The sequence below is a fragment of the Diaporthe citri genome, assembly GCF_014595645.1.
Source record: "Diaporthe citri strain NFHF-8-4 chromosome Unknown scaffold_11, whole genome shotgun sequence".
In the NCBI taxonomy this organism is placed as follows: Eukaryota; Fungi; Ascomycota; class Sordariomycetes; order Diaporthales; family Diaporthaceae; genus Diaporthe; species Diaporthe citri.
Window position 1 is genome coordinate 1,196,929 of NW_025064856.1, and position 18,196 is coordinate 1,215,124.

Consider the following 18,196-nt stretch of genomic DNA (forward strand, 5'->3'; position numbering starts at 1 on the left):
GGCACAGAGTTTTCGTGTTGTGGGAGACCCGCTACCGGGTGCGACGCGGCATTCAGGGAGGATCATGCCGTCACGAAATTGTAAAATGGGATCGACGGCGCATCACGTATAAGGCTGGGAAGAAGCTGAAACCTGAATCGGAAACGCAACGGCAGAGCCTGGGGGGAGGAAGCTCCAGCGAATGCTACGGCAGCAACGCGTGCGAGGGATTGGCCACCACTCGGGAAATTTGTCAGCTGCTGTGATAAGACGGGCCCCAGGGCAAGGGAAGGAAGAAGGAATAGGAACGGTTCCGCGCGTTCTTTTATAGTTGGGGGCTGGATATTCATGAAGAGTAATAATGATAATACTGCTATAGTTCCCCTCGCCGGAAATTGAGTGTAACCTTCTCGTCCACTATCCGAAGGGATCTGCCGTGCGCACGTCGCACCCGGGTTCACTTATCGGGCAAGGGCCCTAATAATAATAACAACTCAGTCCTCGTCCCAGCACAACCGCATCGAGGTCGGCAGAGGCGTGATGCTGCTCCAGTCCTCGGTCAGGTAGGCCCACGACCCGTCCGCCTGCGCGACCTTCTTGAGCTCGCCCTGTGGGCCCGGGGCGCGCCGGATGTTCTTCTTGCTGAACACGGCGCGGAACATCTCTGTCAGGGCCGCGGTGTGCACGTCGCGCGACAGGTGAGGGTTGGAGCCCAATCCGTAGTCGCCGTGTTCCTCCGAGGGCCTTGTTGGTGTCACCTTGAGGGAATCCTCGGAGTCGAGTCTGTCCTCCGAGGTAGAAGAACTTCCCGACATACGGATGCCCTCCATGACGTAGCCCAGGAGCTCCCTGGTGTTCGCATCCGAGCTTGCTTGGCTGGCAAGGGCTCGAATTGCAGGAAGATGGTCACTGCCTGCGGGAGAGAGGTAGAAGTCCACAGCTCGGGCAAACTATCATCGAGTCAGCTCAGGATCGAGTGGCTAATTTAGATTGCAGTTACTTACCAGCGAGCCCTGAATCGCGACAATGTGAGAGGCTGTGGGTAAGATGTGACCCAAGGCGATATCAGACGCGCTCAAGCCGCCCTTGCCCCAGCCTTTGATCAAGCCTGTACCGTGAGTGTGCACTGGGTCTACTCGGCCTGCCTCACCGAAGAAGCTCTTGAATCCGCGAGAGCCCGTGCCGGTGTTGGTCTCAATGGCCTTGCCCAGCTGCTCACTTATGGTCTTGGCCGCCTGCCTGAGGGGGAAGGTCTTGACGGCGTCTTCATTCAGGAAGAGGGTGATGTAGATCAGTGCTAGAACGGAGTACAGCTCCTCTTCGGTGTAGATACCCTTTGGACTCGAGGTGGTCTTGAGAGGCAGGTTGAGGAGGCGTGAGGCGAAGTGTACCTGGGGCAAGATGTCAATAACAGGCGTTCTTCAAAATGGACAGGCGGGCTACTTACATTTGCGACATTGCCTACGTCTCGCACGATGTCAACCATGCGGCTTCCGCCAAGCATGTAGCTCTTCTCCTTGAGCAATCTCTCCGTCGTCTGCTTGTAGAATACCTTGGCCGCCTCCGGCAGCGCGTCGCCTGACGTATTCTGCGCACCTCGTTTCTCCCCATTAGTTGAGGGTGCGCCAGTCTTGGATGTGACGCGGATAGCGTCCTTATCCAACAGCGAACTGATGCCTTCGCGCCAGGCCTGATTGACCTGGCTGGAGCTATCAGTTGAGTCGACTTCGACACGAACGGGACTGTGTACTGGGCGGTCCCAGGTGAACAGGTCCGCGCGCCTGAGGGACGTCAGGATGCGGTGGTTCTCGGCCGGGATGACCATTGGATAGTGCGCATAGACAGAGTTCTGCTTGAAGTGGTTGGGGAAAGCCCGGAGGAAAAGCTTGTAGAAGACGCAGCCGTGGTTGACGTTGAGGTCGTACTGCACCTCGTTGAAGCCCCAGCTCGTCAGCGCCCGCGGGCTGTAGTCGGTAGTGTAGTGCCTGTCGCCCCGCACCAGGCAGACGGCGTCGCTCAGCACCACGCGCGAGATGGTGTACGTCGGGGCGATGCCCACGCCGGGCACCAGGGGCTGCTTGGCCTCCTCGGCGACCAGGCCCGGGTACAGCTCGACAAAGTCAGGGTGCTCGTACAGGTGGCGCAGGGAGCTGGCCACCTCCGGGTCCGAGTTGAGGTCCTCGAAGGTCTCGTAGGGCTTGAGGCCGAAGTGCCGGCGGAACTCGTTCAGGCCGGCGACGTGCCACTTGCGCGCCTGCAGGATGCCCAGGATCTCCACCGGCCGCATGGAGATGGGCACGTTGCGCGCGCCGAACGCGCCCGCGCAGTCCTCGATGGCCGAAGTGATGCACTCCACGAGGTCGTCGTCTTTGAACCTGCCGGTTGTTGGGTCACGCTTGTACTTGCCGAATGTCCTCTCCGCTGGGTCCTCGGGGATGCTGCGCTCGAACTTTGAGAAGCCCCTGACCATTTCGACGTGGTTGACTTCACTGGCAGGTTTCCCGAACAAGTCGGCGTAGAACTCCTGGATCCAGCGGTCGTCCTTCTCAGATATACAGCTGTGCCACCTGTAGCAGAGGTTGAACTCGGCAGAGACGACGTTGCCCGTGCCTGCCTCGGCACCCTTGGACGTGCCAGCATCCCGGCCCATATCTTGCCGCGGGTCCAGCGTCCAGGTGGTATCGCAGCGGTTGAGGTTGACGATGTTCCTCACGTAGTCCACCAGCGTGATGTTGATGTACAGACCGGAGGTGACGAGGCGAGCCGTCTGGAATAGGTCCTCGTCGTACTGTTTCCACGCGGCCTGGCTCTTTTTGTAAGCCTCATCTGCCTTCTCGTCATTGTTGACTGGCTGGGGGTCTAAGGTGTCCGGTCGTGGGCTGGTAGGTGGCGCAAAGCGGCCGCCCTCGTTGATGAGTGCGAGGTGCTTCGCGACGTGGTTGTGGAACCGGTTGAACATGATGAGCAGGACCGAGACGCCAGCTGGCATGCCATTCAGCCGCTTGTCGGCATAAGCGTCGGGCTTGAGCATTCCGTCGCGGAAGGTGCGGATGGTATCTTGCATTTTCTGGTTGCTTCCATACAGCGGCGACAAGTCCAGATACGAAGACGTCTTGGACTTGGTCATATCGGGATAGTCTGTCCAGAAGAGGTCATGGATGATGATAGTGGCCCAATACCACAGAATGCTTGAGACGTTGTTGGGATGCTTCTTGTAACCGGTTTCCGAGCGTCTCATAACAGAGTCGTAAACGAGCCCCGGGTCAGGCAAGGCTCCAGGAGGCATGATTGTAGGACGGACCGAGCGGGCGTATGTTGTTCCCGCTGCGCCCATGGACGGATACAGAGGATTGTTGTTGGAGCCATCCGCGGCGCGATACATGGTCTTGTCACCGATGTAATTGAGCACAGGGTGGTCTAAGCTGTACCAGAGCTCGCCGATGAACTGGTTCGTCAACAAGACCCGAGTCCTCGACCTGGTAGGAAGCCCAGCGACAATCATGATGATGCGTTCCATGAGCATGGTCTTGTCATCAAGTGGATCTGTCCCGTGGATCTTACTCTTGACGAGGTCCACGATCGTCTTGACATCTGTTACCGGAGTCAGGTCAGTCTCGCATGCGCAATGGGTGACGAAAGTTGCGTACCTTTCTTGCCAAGGTGCTTCAAGTCAACCTTGAAGCCGGTCTGCTTCCTTCTGGTATTCCCCGTCCCATCCCCAAGCTGCGTGGGCAGGGGGCGTTGAGACGCATGGATGGACTGAGCAAACCGCTTGAAGGCGGCCGTAACGCCATCACGGTCAGCCCCAAGCGGTTTGTGGTGTTCTGCAGTTGCCAGTGGCGCCGGAGGTCCAGGTGGAGGCTCGAACTTATTTGTGGGCTTCGAGTTCGCTCTTGACTCCAGGACACCGTAGTCGCCGTTGACGCCGTTTGTTGCTCCTGAGTTGGGTGGACCCATGTTGAGTGTATGTTTTCTGTACACAGGATTCCCTTGAATTATTGCTCAGATGAGGCAGTGGAGTCGAATCTTCCACGATCGGGGAATCTCAAACACAAGACAAGACACCGCGTCTGATACAGTCGAAGGGATTTTGGGGGTGGAGTGAGCAGGTTCAAATTGCTTCTTCGGCAGCACAACTCCTCACCGATTGATGCACTTGTTTGGCGCCACTGATGTTGATTCGGGCTACTGAAACTGTGCTTGTGGGGTGCGAACCGGCAGCTGGGAGCGCGAACTTCCCATCCTCAAAGGGATCGTTAAATGGGCGCCCCGCGCATGATATCAAAGTGTTTACCGCCCGTGTGAAGCCCTTGTCCCCTCAATCGAGATGGATGCAGCTCGAGCTGAGTGGCCAGGGATGGTATCGTGGACGCCGATCAGTGACTCAAGCCAGCCCAGCTAATGATTTCTTTGTAGACATCTTATCTGGTGGCCCCTCGAGCGGTGGCACACCCGCATGCCGTGCCATTCGTGCCTGGCTACGTGGCGCGCAGGTCGGGCGTCGATTATTAAGAGCCACAGAGCCTGCTGCTGCCCCCGGTGCTCATCTCAGCCATGATCGTCAGCTTCAGGTGTGATCGAGCCAGCCACCCTTGACGCTTGTGGGAGGCCCTGCGTGTGGTTTGCGGTCAAGAATGGTCCCCCAGATCTGACATGATAAAAGGGCTGAATAATGCCAAGGACTGATGTGCGATGCTAATGGGATTGCCGACGCGAGGCTATCTCTCGGCTGCAGCCCTCCGAGGAATGAGGTGCAGGTGTTGCACCCAGAAGAAGCAAGCCCCCGGCCGAGCTGGCGCGTATCACGTAGGACGGCGTGGGACCAGCGGGTGGGCAGCTGTCTTTGTCTGGGGAACGGAAGACGTCGCTGCCTCTGGGCCGTCCCGGCTCCCTAGCCCCCGCGAGGAGCCGTGAGATCGTAGACAAAACGTCACGGAAACTGATTTGCCAATGAACCCTTGATGGCAAACACGGCCCTGAAAGAGCCAATGGGCAATATTCCGGTCCCATCCCTGTACACCATGTCATCATCGCAGGACACGAGGGGGCCCTGCATCGACTCGATGGCACAAGCAAAATGTTGGAGATTGAGCCGAGACATGCAGATGGTCCAATTCGGTTCCTGTTCAGGATATGCCTACTTGGGCGTTCAGCCGCTCTCTGCCCTTTGGCCGCAGATCTGGCAAGATGGAGTGCGATGGCTTTCAAGCGGCTGGCTTTCAGTGCGTCACCGAATGGTGCTAGATTGATGAACAAGAGCGTTTGCGAGCCAATGACCAGCAAAATTGGAAGTCATTGTCGATGGGCGTCAGACTACGGACCCACCGGTGAGACGGGGCGGGCACTGGTCTGTACATGAGGAGCAGTTATTTGTAAATCGATGTGCGCCTCACTGGCATGCAGTGTCTACCCCCACTCACGGGCTGAGCTGAGCTGGGCATGTATGCAAGACGCAGCATTGAGTAAAACCTTTTGCATAATTGGGTAAAGGTAGCCACACAGGACACACCGAGAAATGGCTGCAGGACAAGAGCCTTTTCTTCGTAATACGGAGATCGCCCAGTCCGGGGGAGGCGGTCAGGCTGTGAGCCCGGAACTTATACCAGGCACGAATGAAGCTCTCCACACCCGGTTCCTCCCCATTCCCTCGCCCAGCAGAGCACTCACCCCTATCCCTAGACCGACGATGCACAGAAATGTCAGCGCAGCACCGGGGCGACGACAGAAGCCCCGGAAACTCATCTTGTGTTTTGATGGGACGGGGAACAAGTTTCATGGCAATGATAGCGACTCGAATATCCTGAAGATATTCAGGATGTTGGATCGAGAAGCCAATGACCAGTATCATTATTACCAGCGTGAGTACCACGAAAGCACCTCCAAGGCATTGTTGGACATGAGAGAAAAGCTGACTTCGTGCCTTTGATCGTGCAGCCGGGATTGGCACCTATGTGGTCTCCAAGTCCCTCTCGCACACCTCGCTGCGGTCGCGGCTCCGCTCCTGGTACACAAAGGCCAAGGACAGCGCGGTGGGCTCGTCGTTCGACCAGCACGTCGTGGGCGGGTACCGCTTCCTGATGCGCTTCTACTCGCCCGGCGACGAGATCTACATCTTCGGCTTCAGCCGCGGCGCGTACATCGCGCGGTTCCTGGCCGAGATGCTCGACTACGTGGGCCTGCTGTCGCACGGCAACGAGGAGATGGTCGCTTTCGCGTGGAAGGCCTTCTCGCAGTGGCAGTGCCGCCGCACCGCCGGCGAGGGGGACGTCGAGGGGTTGAAGAAGAAGGCGGAGATGTATGAGTTTATGAAGGGCTTCCGCGAGACTTTCAGCAGGCCGGTGAGAAGGATCCGATTCTTGGGACTGTTCGACACGGTCAACTCCGTGCCGAGGTTCGAGACGGCATGGATGGAGAGGAGCAAGTTCCCGTACACGGCGCGTAGCTCGGCCAAGGTCATCCGTCATGCTGTCAGCATCGATGAGCGGCGGGCAAAGTTCCGCCAGGACCTGATGTACCAAAGCCGAGGGAGCAACAAGAAGAAGCCACAACAACACGGAATCCATCACAACGGCAAGAACCAGATGATGCACGGCATCCGTGAAAAATACCGTCATCGTCCTAAGTCAGGTTCGACTGGCGGAGACGCCGTTGCGGTTGAGAAAGAAGACCGCGGACGTCGGCAATCGCTCTTCGTGCCGGGGCAGGATGAGCTTGGGCAGCCCGCGCCGTATCGGAGACGCTCGCGCTCAAAGTCTCGAGCCACCCACGGCACAGCCGACGACGGCGCATCCACGCTGTCGCAGACCGGCCCCGGCGATGACGGCGAGGAGCCAGAGTCGGAGGACGAGGCGGAGCAGGATATCGACGAAGTCTGGTTCGCGGGAGGCCACGGCGATGTTGGCGGCGGATGGGACGTCGATCCCGGCACCAAAAGCGCCAGCCATGTGCCGCTTGTATGGCTGGTGCGCGAGGCCATGAAGGCTGGCCTGCAGTTTGACACGGAGAAGGTTGTGGCTATGGGATGTGCTGACGTCTTGGACTGCGAGCCTGCGTCCAAAGACCAACACCCTGCCGTACCGGCCATCCGCGTCGACTCTTTGACCCCTCCAGACTCGCCGAATGCGAATGAAGAATCCGGGATGGAATCCGTCAGCAACAGCAACGGCCATACTGCCACCGCCCAGGAGCCTCAAAAGAGTTCCTTCCATGATCTGATGCACCAAGCCCATGTGGCTCGCACCCACGACTCCCTCAGCCATGACTGCGGGATGAGCTATACATCGGTGCTAGCGTGGAAGATGATGGAGTACATACCCTTCCGGCGGATGGACCTCCAGCCGGATGGGACCTGGAAGCCGATCCGCTGGCCCTTACCAGCCGGAGAAGTCCGCGACATTCCGGACGATGTGAAGGTACACGGAAGTGTGATTCGGAGAATGAAGGCAGACACTAAATACCGCCCGGGCAACCTTATTGTCGGGGGAGGTGGCAGAGGGTGCAGGGTTGCACCAGAGGAGTACGGAATTGGTCAGTGGGAGTGTATTGCCAGCCCTGGATGCCCGGTTGAGGAGGTCTGGAAGAAGGTGTCGCGCGAGGACTCGGATGCATCGTGAAGGGGAGCATACTGTATACTTATTTGTCTGTTGTTTTGAAAGACTGCTTTCAAATCCAACATTACCGACCACAACAGTCAGCTTTGATAACACCACACTGCCTAGTTAGTGATACAGAGTGAGAAACGGGCCCTTCAGCTCCCCTTGGCTTTCCACAATGCCCATCGACCTTCTACCTTGGCCTCTTGCCACTCGACCGCTGCCCTGGAGTGCCCCTGACGTGACACACCCCAAGCGCTGGCCGTGCAGTCGCACTGACGGTATGGGGCCGTGGCGGCCTTCGTGGTCATCTCTATGAATACTCAAATCTGACCGCTGCCGTCAAAATGTCCGAGTTCCCCCGTTTCTTGAGATGAAGTCCTCGTGATCGGGAACGGAAACGGTAGGACGATCGCGCCCGATGTTGCTAGGCGTGCCCGTTCGCCACCAGGCTACTGTTGTGTCATTCACACAGTCCAATTGGACATGCCCACGTGTGAGGCATGTCCTGCATATCGGTAGGTATATAGTTCGGCTCCATTTTCTCTGTACACATGCTTGTTCGCTAACATGGCAGCGGGTTCAGCTTCATCTCGGCTTTCGTGGAGGGCCGGGCGGCGGCTGGGGGTTCGTCGGCGAGCCACGGAACTGGTTCATCAACTCCTCGACGAAGTATTTCGGAAAAGACTTGTTTTCGTTGGGCCCGGGAAGTTCTGTAGCCTCACCCGGACGCAGGGGCTCGTTCGGATCGCGGCCATGTCTTTGGTCTTGTACTTTACGGTGGATGCGGCGGACGGTGTTGTGGAAGCCCGGGCTGCGGAGGATCTGTGGCACGCGTGTCAGTCTGTCTGGGGTCTGGGGGTCGAGATGTTTGTTTCGATTCGTACCCGCTCGACGATGTAGTCCTGCAAATCATCCGGAGTTAGCTGCGGCTTCCGCGGTGGATTCGAGGCGTGAAGGATGGGAGTCCAGCGGAGGTGGCAAGGAAGCCACTTACCTCGAGAATGAGGGCTGTCCTGATAATGTAGTTCACCCAGAATGCCATAGTGGGCAGAAGAATTTGGTCATATTCAAGTGCGTGGGTTCTTGTCATGAAAACATGGCTCCTGCTGTGGAGGACGTATGCGAATGGAGGGATCCTCGTGTCGCCGCTGGCTGCCTCGGAGGCGGCGAGTTTGGAGATGATGTCGGCGATTATGTAATCCGCCAACGTCCACTCTGCGTCTCGCTTCGTCAACTCCAGCTGCTTGCCTGCACACGCATGCCCAAAGCTGGACATGTCAGACCCAAAACTCGACGCGTCTCTGCTGTCATATTCACTCACTCGCACCGCTTCGTACTGCCTCAAAATGAAGGTTTCAAGGGGAAGCGGCTGAGGTGAACGACTCCTTGTAACACAATGCAGGTGGGCTGTCTGCTCCTCATGGCCCCTGACGGAGCTGTCTGGCTGCCGGTGATTACGTCTTACACCCTGAATTTCCAGAACAACCGCACACTGGCCTCAGGCGAGGATAACGCGCCGTGCTTTCGCCGTCCACAAACACCCTGGCAGTGCTCATACACCCACTCGGCGTCTTCAGTGTCTGACACAGGCGGATTGAGGAGCTCTTTGGGACGTTAGCCACCAATTTTATCAGATCTACTTCCGAATAGCAACCGCCCGCGGCATAGTCTGACCAACAAAGGCCTGGTCGTTTGAAACATGGTGATCACCCAGTGCACAAATCACTCATTGAATCAGTCTGTGTGATATGGTCGATTCCTCTGAAGCTGGTTCTGGGGAGTTTGGCCGACGCAGACCTCCTCTCTTGATTAACGTAATCGTGCTTTCCATGCATGCTCTGCAGCCGATATCAGTATGGCTTGAGCTCAATGACCGAGAGGAATACCTTGCTCCTCCCTCCCAAGTGAAAATGAACCTCAGAGTCGGTTCTTCATGATCTTCTCCACCTCAGCAAGCCATGACCCCTGCCACGATCCACCCTAGGATTTTGTTGTGTTGTCGACTGGTTGAGTATCCGACTGTCCTGCATCTCCGTCACCTTCGCCCGCCGTAGACTTTCTTCTAACGGTAGACTGCGACCTCGGCCTTCTCGAGCACCAAATTCTGGTCCAAGTTCTCTTGTGGTTTCTTGGCCAGGGCTCCCATGATCACGTATGCAATAGTTCCAGATTGCCGGCCATTCTCCGTAGCCACTGACTCGATCTCCTCAGCGAACTCTTCACATTTTGAGACGCGCTGACCCACAGCACCAGCCAGATCATAAACCCTGAAGTCGTCTTTTAGTTGCCTAATCATGAGGCTGAGCTCGACGGCGTTGTCGCAGATTGCCTTGAGCTTCTTCTTTCCATTTTGTTCCGCGTCGGCATTCTTCGGTTGGAGAGGAGCGAGAATATTCCAGATTTCTTTTTGCGTAGCAAAGGACATGCGATGGCCGTCATTTCTGAAGGCCTCTGTTGCCTTGAAAGTAGCATTGCGCCACTGCATGATCTCCTTCCGGTTCTCTGCTCGAATGTCAATAAATGAATGCCCAGGCAATGGGCAGTCTTGGAGAGCTGTTGTGCACACCTTTTGACGAGATCTTACTCAATTCTCTCTCCGCCGACAGGAGCAGCTGTCCAAGCTGCTCAAAGCCATCTCCAAGGAAGTAACCCTGTGAGCCGAGGATATTGCCGTGGACAAGCGAGAAGACCAGAAATCGCAGTCTATTATGTGTGATTGGATGATTCGATCTGAAGAACTCTCGCTGGTACCCAGACAACCGCCTGAGATCAATGCCGTCCCTGAGTTTCGTAGTCCAGGTCTGCCTGACAAGTCCGAGGATGCTCATGCGAAGACTCACGAACTTCGTCACCACCTCGGCGTCGAGAGTCTGCTTCCCAGAGACAGGCACAAGCATCTGGCGGAGGCGGTCATTTGTTTGGCCGAGATCGTTGATCTGCTCGTTCAGTCTCGCGATCTCCTCGAGACTATTTTCTTTCTCTGCTTCATGTTGCTGCTCCATGGCTTCGATCTTGGACTCCAAGTGCTCGATCTTCCCCGTAGCCTTTGTGATTCGTTTCTCAAGTCTCTCTTTGGCATTCTCCTGTGCCTCGAGACACTCGCGGTGGTCTTCGATATTCATGCTGTAAAGCTCCTGCTGGCTGTTACGCAGGTTTGGTGATAGGCCAAGGAGGTTTGAAACAAACTGTCGCCGTTTCCCATTTGTGAGTGTTGGAACGTGGAAGGTTTCAATTTGCACTTACCAATTGCAGCTTCGGTTTGGTTGCTGTAGGTTGCTCGAGACGGCGGCCGCCTAGATCCTCGCGGGTGATGTTCACGGAGCCTTCCTGTTGGGGCTCCGACAGGTCGATCAAATCTTCCTGGTGAACCATGGTAGAGAGACCACGAGATCGAAGCATGCGTTGACCGTTGTTCTTCAGGAAGGTGGCGTCTGACGTCGCGTCTGCATCGACGTCCACTCTGTCTGTCATTGTGTCGGCGAGATGATGGGTTGAGACTGCTTGAATCGTGGTATCAGTATGGCATCTCACCATCGAAACGACATGAAGGTGCCGTGAGTCGAAGCTTTTCTTTGCAGCTTACTTGATGCCTAGATGTTGTGTTGGGGAAAGGTCAACTGGAGAGACAGACAAAGGAGGAAAGCCTGGAGATAGAAGACGCGGCCTCAGGCACTTGGGTTGGAAGCTAACGAAAGGTGAAGCCACGGAAAGTCAACCGGAGCTCCAAGTAAACAACAAGAGCTCCAGGCACTAGCTTCACCTCCTGCCACTGCAACAAAGTAGGCGCACTCCACTTTTTCATCTGATGTTGAAGATAGTCCCGTTCAAACGCTTAGAGAGCTCCAAGATCTGACTGCTTTCCCCCCTCGAAACAGCTCTCAGCTTTGACTGCCCACAACTGTTTTGATCCTGCTTCCTTCCCAAACACATTGTCGAACGCTTCATGCAGACTCCCTCATCATTTCTACCTGTGTTGCGCAGTCGTATTACGAGAAGAACACTTGCGCAGCTGAAGGCAGCACGCGCCCACCATGTCGCTACCCATCGACAAGTTGCCGAAGGACCGCCTGGTCATCTCCCTTGATTTCGGCACCACTTATTCCGGAGTTGCCTATGCCTTCAACATTCCTGGCAAGAAAGTGGACGTCACGGCCATTCAGGACTGGCCTGGTGAGTTTGACCCCTTCCGTGCTTGCTACCTGTCCTCTCACCCCGTCACGCAACACGCAGAGACTCATCTGTCGGATACCTCCTTGTGGAAGTGCTTCCAAGGGGGACCGATCTACAGGTGATCATACCTTGGGGTAACGGTCCATTGAAGGCTACCCCACGGGTGGTTATCCTACGGGTGGTCATCGCGTGGGTGGCGATCCCACTGGAGGCTATCCCATGGAGACTATCCCATGGGGGATCTTCCATTGAATGCTACTCTACAAGAGACTTTGCCTCTCAGGAGCATCATCTGGACTGATATGCTACTGGGAGGACTTCATGGAAACATTTTCTAACATTTACCTGACAGGCCTCGAAGGTTACCGCCAGCCCAAGGTTCCTACCCTCATCCTGTACGACGAGAAGGACCCCTCCAAGTTCAAGTGGGGTGGTCAAGTCAATTGGCGTGATCCTGCCGTCCGTGGAGTCAAGCTGCTGCTTGATCCTGGCCAACACAGACCGATGTATTTCCCAGCATCCACCATGAAGAAAGACCGCCGTGCATTCTCCAAGGACCCTGTAGACATCGCTGCAGACTTCATTGGTGCCATTTATAAGCACGCTCTTTCGGTTGTCGAATCTGCCGGCCTTCAAGACTACTTCAACTTCTGCCAAAAAGACTTTGTGTTGACCGTTCCCGCTGTGTGGTCTGACAAGGCCAAAGACCTGACTTTGCAGGCCAGTATAATGTCTGATCATTAAATCACGTTCTACGGAGAAGCTAACCAACCATCCACATTCCAGGCTGCCAAGAAAGCCGGAATTTACCCTGTCACCATGATCAAAGAGCCGGAGGCAGCTGCGCTGTACACGCTGACCACTCACGACCACGCCATCAAGGTGAGAACTCTGAGCCTTTGGATTACTTGTGGGATATTTCAGCATGAATTGACACTCCCATTTAGGCTGGCGATACTTTCGTTCTCTGTGATGCTGGTGGTGGCACCGTTGATATCATCACCTACGAGATCGAGTCGATTGAGCCCTACCTTCAACTGAGAGAGCTTGTTCCTGGAGAAGGAATCATGGCCGGTTCTCTGGGTCTGAACAAGCGCTTTGAGGAGTCCGTGCAAGAGTTGGTCGGTGAAGACCAGTTCTACCTTCTCAAGAAGACCGTCGGCTGGTCGAAGGTGGTCAATGACTTCGACAAAAACATCAAGACGGCTTTCAATGGTGATCCTGGTGACATCCAGTACGTCAGCTTTCCAAAGGCCAATCTCCAGGACGATTTCGACGAGGGCTTGAGCGGTAACATCTGGGAGATGACTGGGTACGTCAAACTACCTGATCTTGTTCATTTTCTGTCACAATACTGAGCCTATACAATCAGCGATGTTTTGCAGGGTATTTTCAACCCCATCATCATAGACATTTTACGACTGGTAGACAAGCAGGTCACGGATGCCCGTCTCAAGCGAGGAGGTCAGAATGTCAAGGTATTTGCCTAGGCCTTACTGTTATTCACCGGCAGTTGGTTGACACAAATTATACAGGCAATCTTTCTCGTTGGTGGGTTTGGCTCAAGCCGGTACCTGAAGGAGCGACTTGAACGGGTCTACAAGCCTCAGGGAATCCAAGTGCTTCAGCCCCCCGACGCTTGGCAAGCCATTGTCAAGTAAGTTTGCGGGATCTACTGCTACGTCCGCCACCATCCAAGAAGTTTCTTGGGCTGACTTTCCTGCAGTGGTGCCGTTCTGAGCCGTCTATCAAACCAGGCCACTGTCGTTTCCACCAAGGCGGTCCGACATTACGGGGTTTCTTCATGGAATCTTTACGACCCGCAGAGCGACCACGGCAGAGTCACTAAGTTCCAGCCTGACGAAGGCAAGGACAGAGTCGAGAAAGTAAGGAAGCCGTTCTTTCCCAGGAATAATACATGGTAATTACAGAAGCTGATGACAAGATGGACTTTTAGCTCTCTTGGTTCATTTACATGGGCGCCGATTTGAAACGTGATCAGACCATCAAACTTCCGTTCTTTCAGAGCCTCAAGAAATTCTTTACTCCCGACGATCTCATATTCGACGACGAGCTCCTTTTCTCTGAGGCGAAGACGGCACCTGATTACCCTGGACCGGATGTGAAGAAATGCTGCACGGTAAAGGCCGATTTGAGCGGCGTCAAAAAGAATCAGTTGGTGAGGCGGACCGGTGCTGATGGCAAGATCTACTTCGATCTTCACTACTACCTGGTTCTCAACACCACTCAAGCAAACCTCAAGTTCTCTGTCGAGTTCAAAGGCAAAGAGATGGGAAGCGCCGAGGCAACTTACGTCTGAGAGGACATTTGTTGGACTGAGGGGGTGATCGATAGACAGCGACTTCTTTGCTGGAAGAGTGGATTGGATGGGCGTTACTTGGTTTTCCAAGGCAATCTGTCTTCAATACAATGATCGACATGACATTCATGCGAAGAGATGTTCGGTGAAATGCAGGAACACGTTAGGGTACCCCATAGGTGTCCTTCACCATCATGAGACAGATCATCCAGATTGTCTGTTCTATACTTGCCTGACGTTTCGCATTCATGGGTCTCGGTGTGTGTGTGTTGCAATTGAGATGAGACATCCCTTGTGATGCTGAAAAGCCTGTGTGATGCTTCACATCACCCAGGCCTACTTTACGCACCCACACCCAACACCTACACAATCCACCACCTACACACCCAACTCCTATATACGCTTAAGACCAATTGAATATTCTAACGAGCTCTGCAAATTGGGTGTGGGTGTTAGGTATGTAAATTCTCACGTGATTAGTGCTGGCGATGTACCGGTGTACCCTCCGTCTTTGCAGGTGCAAATCTCTGATCTCTTCCTCGTAGTCTTTATACTGAGAAGATACACGTGTACCAAGTGCGAAGGTAACCCGTTCTTTCCTAGGCAGCTTTCCCCGCGAAACCCCGCGCGACGTAGGTGGCCCACGCTGATCTGGCATGCAACACCACGCAACGGCGGCCTTGGCCAACCTTGGAAGCATGTCTGCTGACAAGCTGCTCTCACCCCGGATTCGCTGTGATAACCCTACATATGTACCATTTGCCCGGAGAAGAAGGTGTGCTGATGACATGTGGGACGTATGTGCACGTGTGACTGCTTCGCCCCCCGCATTGTATGACAATAGCGGCGTCGAGAATTCAAGCCGGGACTACTAGTATCGCTGAGTCTGATGTAGCGAGGGTAATGGGATAACATCTATCTAGTATAAGGACTCCAGACGCGATCCGTTCTGCTGGCATCTCCTCGCGAGGATTTTAACGCTTGCTATTATTACTCTTCCAAAAGACTCCTACAAACCTTCATCTCTAGAACTTTCAGTACTAGAATGGGCTGCTTTAACACTCATGCTACGGGCACTCTGGACCCCCCAGAAGTGCGCAATATTCGTATCCATGTCATCGCACTAATCGCTTCCATGTCGGCCCTTGCCAGTAAGCATAGTCTGAAACTTAACTCGACAACAGAGATCTGATCATGATGGCAGTGGGGTACGATACTGCTGTTATTGGCGGAACTATGGCATTGAACTCGTTCATCCGCGATTTCAAAATGGATGGCATGGCCAAAACTGTGCGCGACACCACCCAAGGCAACATTGTGTCTACTTTCCAGGTAAGGTTCGCATACACTCCCAAACCTGTGTATGCTGACTCTTCAAGGCTGGCTGCTTCTTCGGTGCGCTTTTCGCTTTTCCCGCCGCCGAGAAACTTGGTCGGAAGAAGACCATGATCATTGCATCCGCGATCTTCCTTCTGGGCGGCACACTCATGACTGCATCACGGGGTTCTCTCGACATGATTTACGGAGGACGCGCAGTTGCCGGGCTTGGCATCGGAGCATCCTCCATGGTCGTTCCAGTCTATATTTCCGAAACAGCTCCGCCGTCTATCAGAGGTCGACTTGTGGGCATCTTTGAGATTGCTTCGCAAGGCGGCGGAATGCTCGGCTTCTGGATCAACTACGCCTGCGATCGCACCATCGACGTGAATCGACAAGCACAGTGGATTGTGCCTCTAGCGATTCAGCTCATTCCTGGCTTGCTCCTCCTCCTTGGCGTTACATGGTGTCCCGAATCACCTCGGTGGAAAGCACGTGGAGATGATTTTGAAGCTGCAGAACGAATCCTGACCAAAATCCGTGGCCTTGATGCGAACCATGCCTATATTCAGCACGAAATGGCCGAGATCCGCGCTCAGGTCGAAGAGCGTAGTACCAACAAGCTCAGCAAGATGGCTCAGTTTATGAAACTATCCCAGAAGGGTGTGCGCAATCGTATGGCGATTGGACTTGCGCTCATGTTCTTGCAGTCTTTCACTGGTGTAGGTGAACAGTAAGTCACTAGACAATATCGCAGCTAACAGTCTTAGGTTAACATCATCACTTACTATGCGCCCCGCATTTTCGAAACTCTCGGTATCACTGGCACTTCTACCAAGCTCTTCTCCACTGGTTTCTACGGCATTGCAAAGACATTGGGTATGTTCACATTCACCTTTATTGTTGTCGAACGAGTTGGTCGCCGCAAAGGCCTTGTATTGGGTGCTGCTCTGGGCTGCATCCCCATGTGGTACATTGGAGGCTACGTTATGAAGAACGATCCAGCTGGTGCCGCCTTGCGAGGAGCCGTTAACCGCGATGGTTGGGGCTATCTTGCCATGGTCTGTGTCTATGTCAATGCCTTCATCATCTGCGCAACATGGCAAGGTATTACCTGGACCTACGCATCTGAGATCTTCCCCCTCGACATTCGCATGCTTTGCGTCTCTCTTACCACCGCTGACACCTGGCTTGGGTCGTTCATCATTGCACGGAGCACGCCTTACATGATTTCAGACCTTGGCTATGGCGCATACTTTTTCTTTGCAGCAATCTTAGTGTCTATGGGTGTGTGGGCGTTCTTCTTTGTTCCGGAAACGAAGGGCATTTCTCTTGAAGAAATGGACGCCCTGTTCTTACGGCCCATGCACAGAGCCGTGTGGGCCCAATTACGCGGAAGACCCATACTATCAGAAGAACAAGTCGTCGCAAGAACGAAAGGCATAGACCCCATGCGAGACGAAAAGGAGCTTGATGTTGAGCGCGTTGAACATATCGAAAGGAGGTAGAATTTTCGATTGGTGTGGCTTGGGCTCATTGTGGCTGATAAAGACGACCCAGTACCTTGCAAAAATACATCAAGTCCCACCATCTTTCGCAACCTTGCCTTTGATTCCTGGTTAGATTTACTATTTCTAATTTCACGAGGTAGTGTAGCCTATTTTATATGTTATGAACCAACACGTTGGCACCAAGGGGACCTGTTTGCGTGACCCAAGCAACTCAGATCAGATGCTACAACGCAGCCGAACGAGCACTACAGTCAATAGAACTAGGGTGGCGCAGCTCCTAGACACAATCGTATGTACCACACGATTTATTTCCAAGTCCCCATAATGCGATGGCGCGTAGCATCCCAAGAGTCATATGACCCAAGAGTTGACGGTGGTCTGTCGTCTTCAAATTGAACATTGACCTCCTCAGTCACTAGGACCACACCATCAGTGAGGTTCTGCACGCTTTCACTCTGACCTTCATCATCCTTTTTTGTCCGATTTTAACTGTACCGCCTTCCGTCCGTGGCATAGCATGCTGCCTGGTTGGGCGCTGCCGTGTGAAGGTTGAGGCTTGTGCCTTGTGTACTAATGTGAGAGTGTGCCTGGCTCGGTTCTTGGCCCAGCGCCGATGCCTCGAATCCCATGCTTCTGGTCCCAGTCACGGCTGTCAATTTGTACGGCGCGTCGATCTCCGCCGAAAAGTTCCCAGACAGGTTGTCGAACAAATTCTTCATAGTAGGGATACAGGCTGTGATCATGGCGAGGTTGTACGATATCTGGAGCCACACAGTTGGAGTGACGGCCAGCCAAGTGAAGTCACCGTTTTCGTACTGGAACTCGGTTCGCATGAGGCTGGGAATGGTGGGAATGGGGCATCTGGAAATTGACGAACGTTACATATTAGCTTCTGTTGAATCACCACTGCCAGGTGCAGTTGTCCGTCGGCTGCAGGGCGCTGTCTACGTACAGGATGCGAGACGTGAACAAACATATGACGGTCGTCTTCTTCTTCACGTCTGACTTGATATTCCAGACCATAGCCACAGACAGAGCACACAACAGTGTATCGGTAATTATATTGCTTATTCCGTTAAATAAATAGACGGAAGCAGCAGCCGGGCATGTTGAGGGGCTCTCGGCTCGCCAGGGAGAAGAGAGGCCACATCGAAACGCGGTCGCTATGATGCCAGAAAACGAAGTGGCCAGGATGATGCCGAGAACAAAACGAGTGGCCAAGTGAAGTCTTCCGTGATTGTTGATTTGCCTGATAAGTAGGCACGTGGAAATCTTAGTGCATACCAAAACAGCAGTTCCAAGAA

The 18,196-nt window shown here is 54.4% G+C and overlaps 6 protein-coding genes across 6 annotated transcripts; 3 read left to right on the top strand and 3 right to left on the bottom strand.

Annotated features, from left to right (window-relative positions):
- Positions 1-473: 473 nt before the first annotated feature.
- On the bottom strand, positions 474-3,936 carry INS49_004130 (uncharacterized protein; the record flags this gene model as incomplete). The annotated part of the gene is made up of 4 exons (XM_043164920.1): positions 474-929; positions 984-1,370; positions 1,427-3,570; positions 3,627-3,936. The coding sequence occupies 4 exons, from the start codon at positions 3,934-3,936 to the stop codon at positions 474-476; spliced, it is 3,297 nt and encodes a 1,098-aa protein (XP_043018570.1).
- Positions 3,937-5,665: 1,729 nt separating this feature from the next.
- INS49_004131 (uncharacterized protein) lies at positions 5,666-7,592 on the top strand (the record flags this gene model as incomplete). The annotated part of the gene is made up of 2 exons (XM_043164921.1): positions 5,666-5,837; positions 5,914-7,592. The coding sequence occupies 2 exons, from the start codon at positions 5,666-5,668 to the stop codon at positions 7,590-7,592; spliced, it is 1,851 nt and encodes a 616-aa protein (XP_043018571.1).
- Positions 7,593-8,159: 567 nt separating this feature from the next.
- INS49_004132 (uncharacterized protein) lies at positions 8,160-11,045 on the bottom strand (the record flags this gene model as incomplete). Its single annotated transcript, XM_043164922.1, has 6 exons — positions 8,160-8,396; positions 8,459-8,476; positions 8,569-8,822; positions 9,642-10,076; positions 10,141-10,759; positions 10,818-11,045. The coding sequence occupies 6 exons, from the start codon at positions 11,043-11,045 to the stop codon at positions 8,160-8,162; spliced, it is 1,791 nt and encodes a 596-aa protein (XP_043018572.1).
- Positions 11,046-11,605: 560 nt separating this feature from the next.
- INS49_004133 (uncharacterized protein) lies at positions 11,606-14,064 on the top strand (the record flags this gene model as incomplete). Its single annotated transcript, XM_043164923.1, has 8 exons — positions 11,606-11,744; positions 12,097-12,428; positions 12,531-12,626; positions 12,692-13,056; positions 13,117-13,222; positions 13,280-13,401; positions 13,471-13,630; positions 13,702-14,064. The coding sequence occupies 8 exons, from the start codon at positions 11,606-11,608 to the stop codon at positions 14,062-14,064; spliced, it is 1,683 nt and encodes a 560-aa protein (XP_043018573.1).
- Positions 14,065-15,109: 1,045 nt separating this feature from the next.
- INS49_004134 (uncharacterized protein) lies at positions 15,110-16,827 on the top strand (the record flags this gene model as incomplete). The annotated part of the gene is made up of 5 exons (XM_043164924.1): positions 15,110-15,215; positions 15,269-15,396; positions 15,444-16,103; positions 16,152-16,488; positions 16,754-16,827. 5 exons carry the CDS (start codon positions 15,110-15,112, stop codon positions 16,825-16,827), a joined length of 1,305 nt encoding a protein of 434 aa, XP_043018574.1.
- Positions 16,828-17,377: 550 nt separating this feature from the next.
- Positions 17,378-17,915, bottom strand: INS49_004135 (uncharacterized protein; the record flags this gene model as incomplete). Its single annotated transcript, XM_043164925.1, has 2 exons — positions 17,378-17,753; positions 17,845-17,915. The coding sequence occupies 2 exons, from the start codon at positions 17,913-17,915 to the stop codon at positions 17,378-17,380; spliced, it is 447 nt and encodes a 148-aa protein (XP_043018575.1).
- Positions 17,916-18,196: the final 281 nt, after the last annotated feature.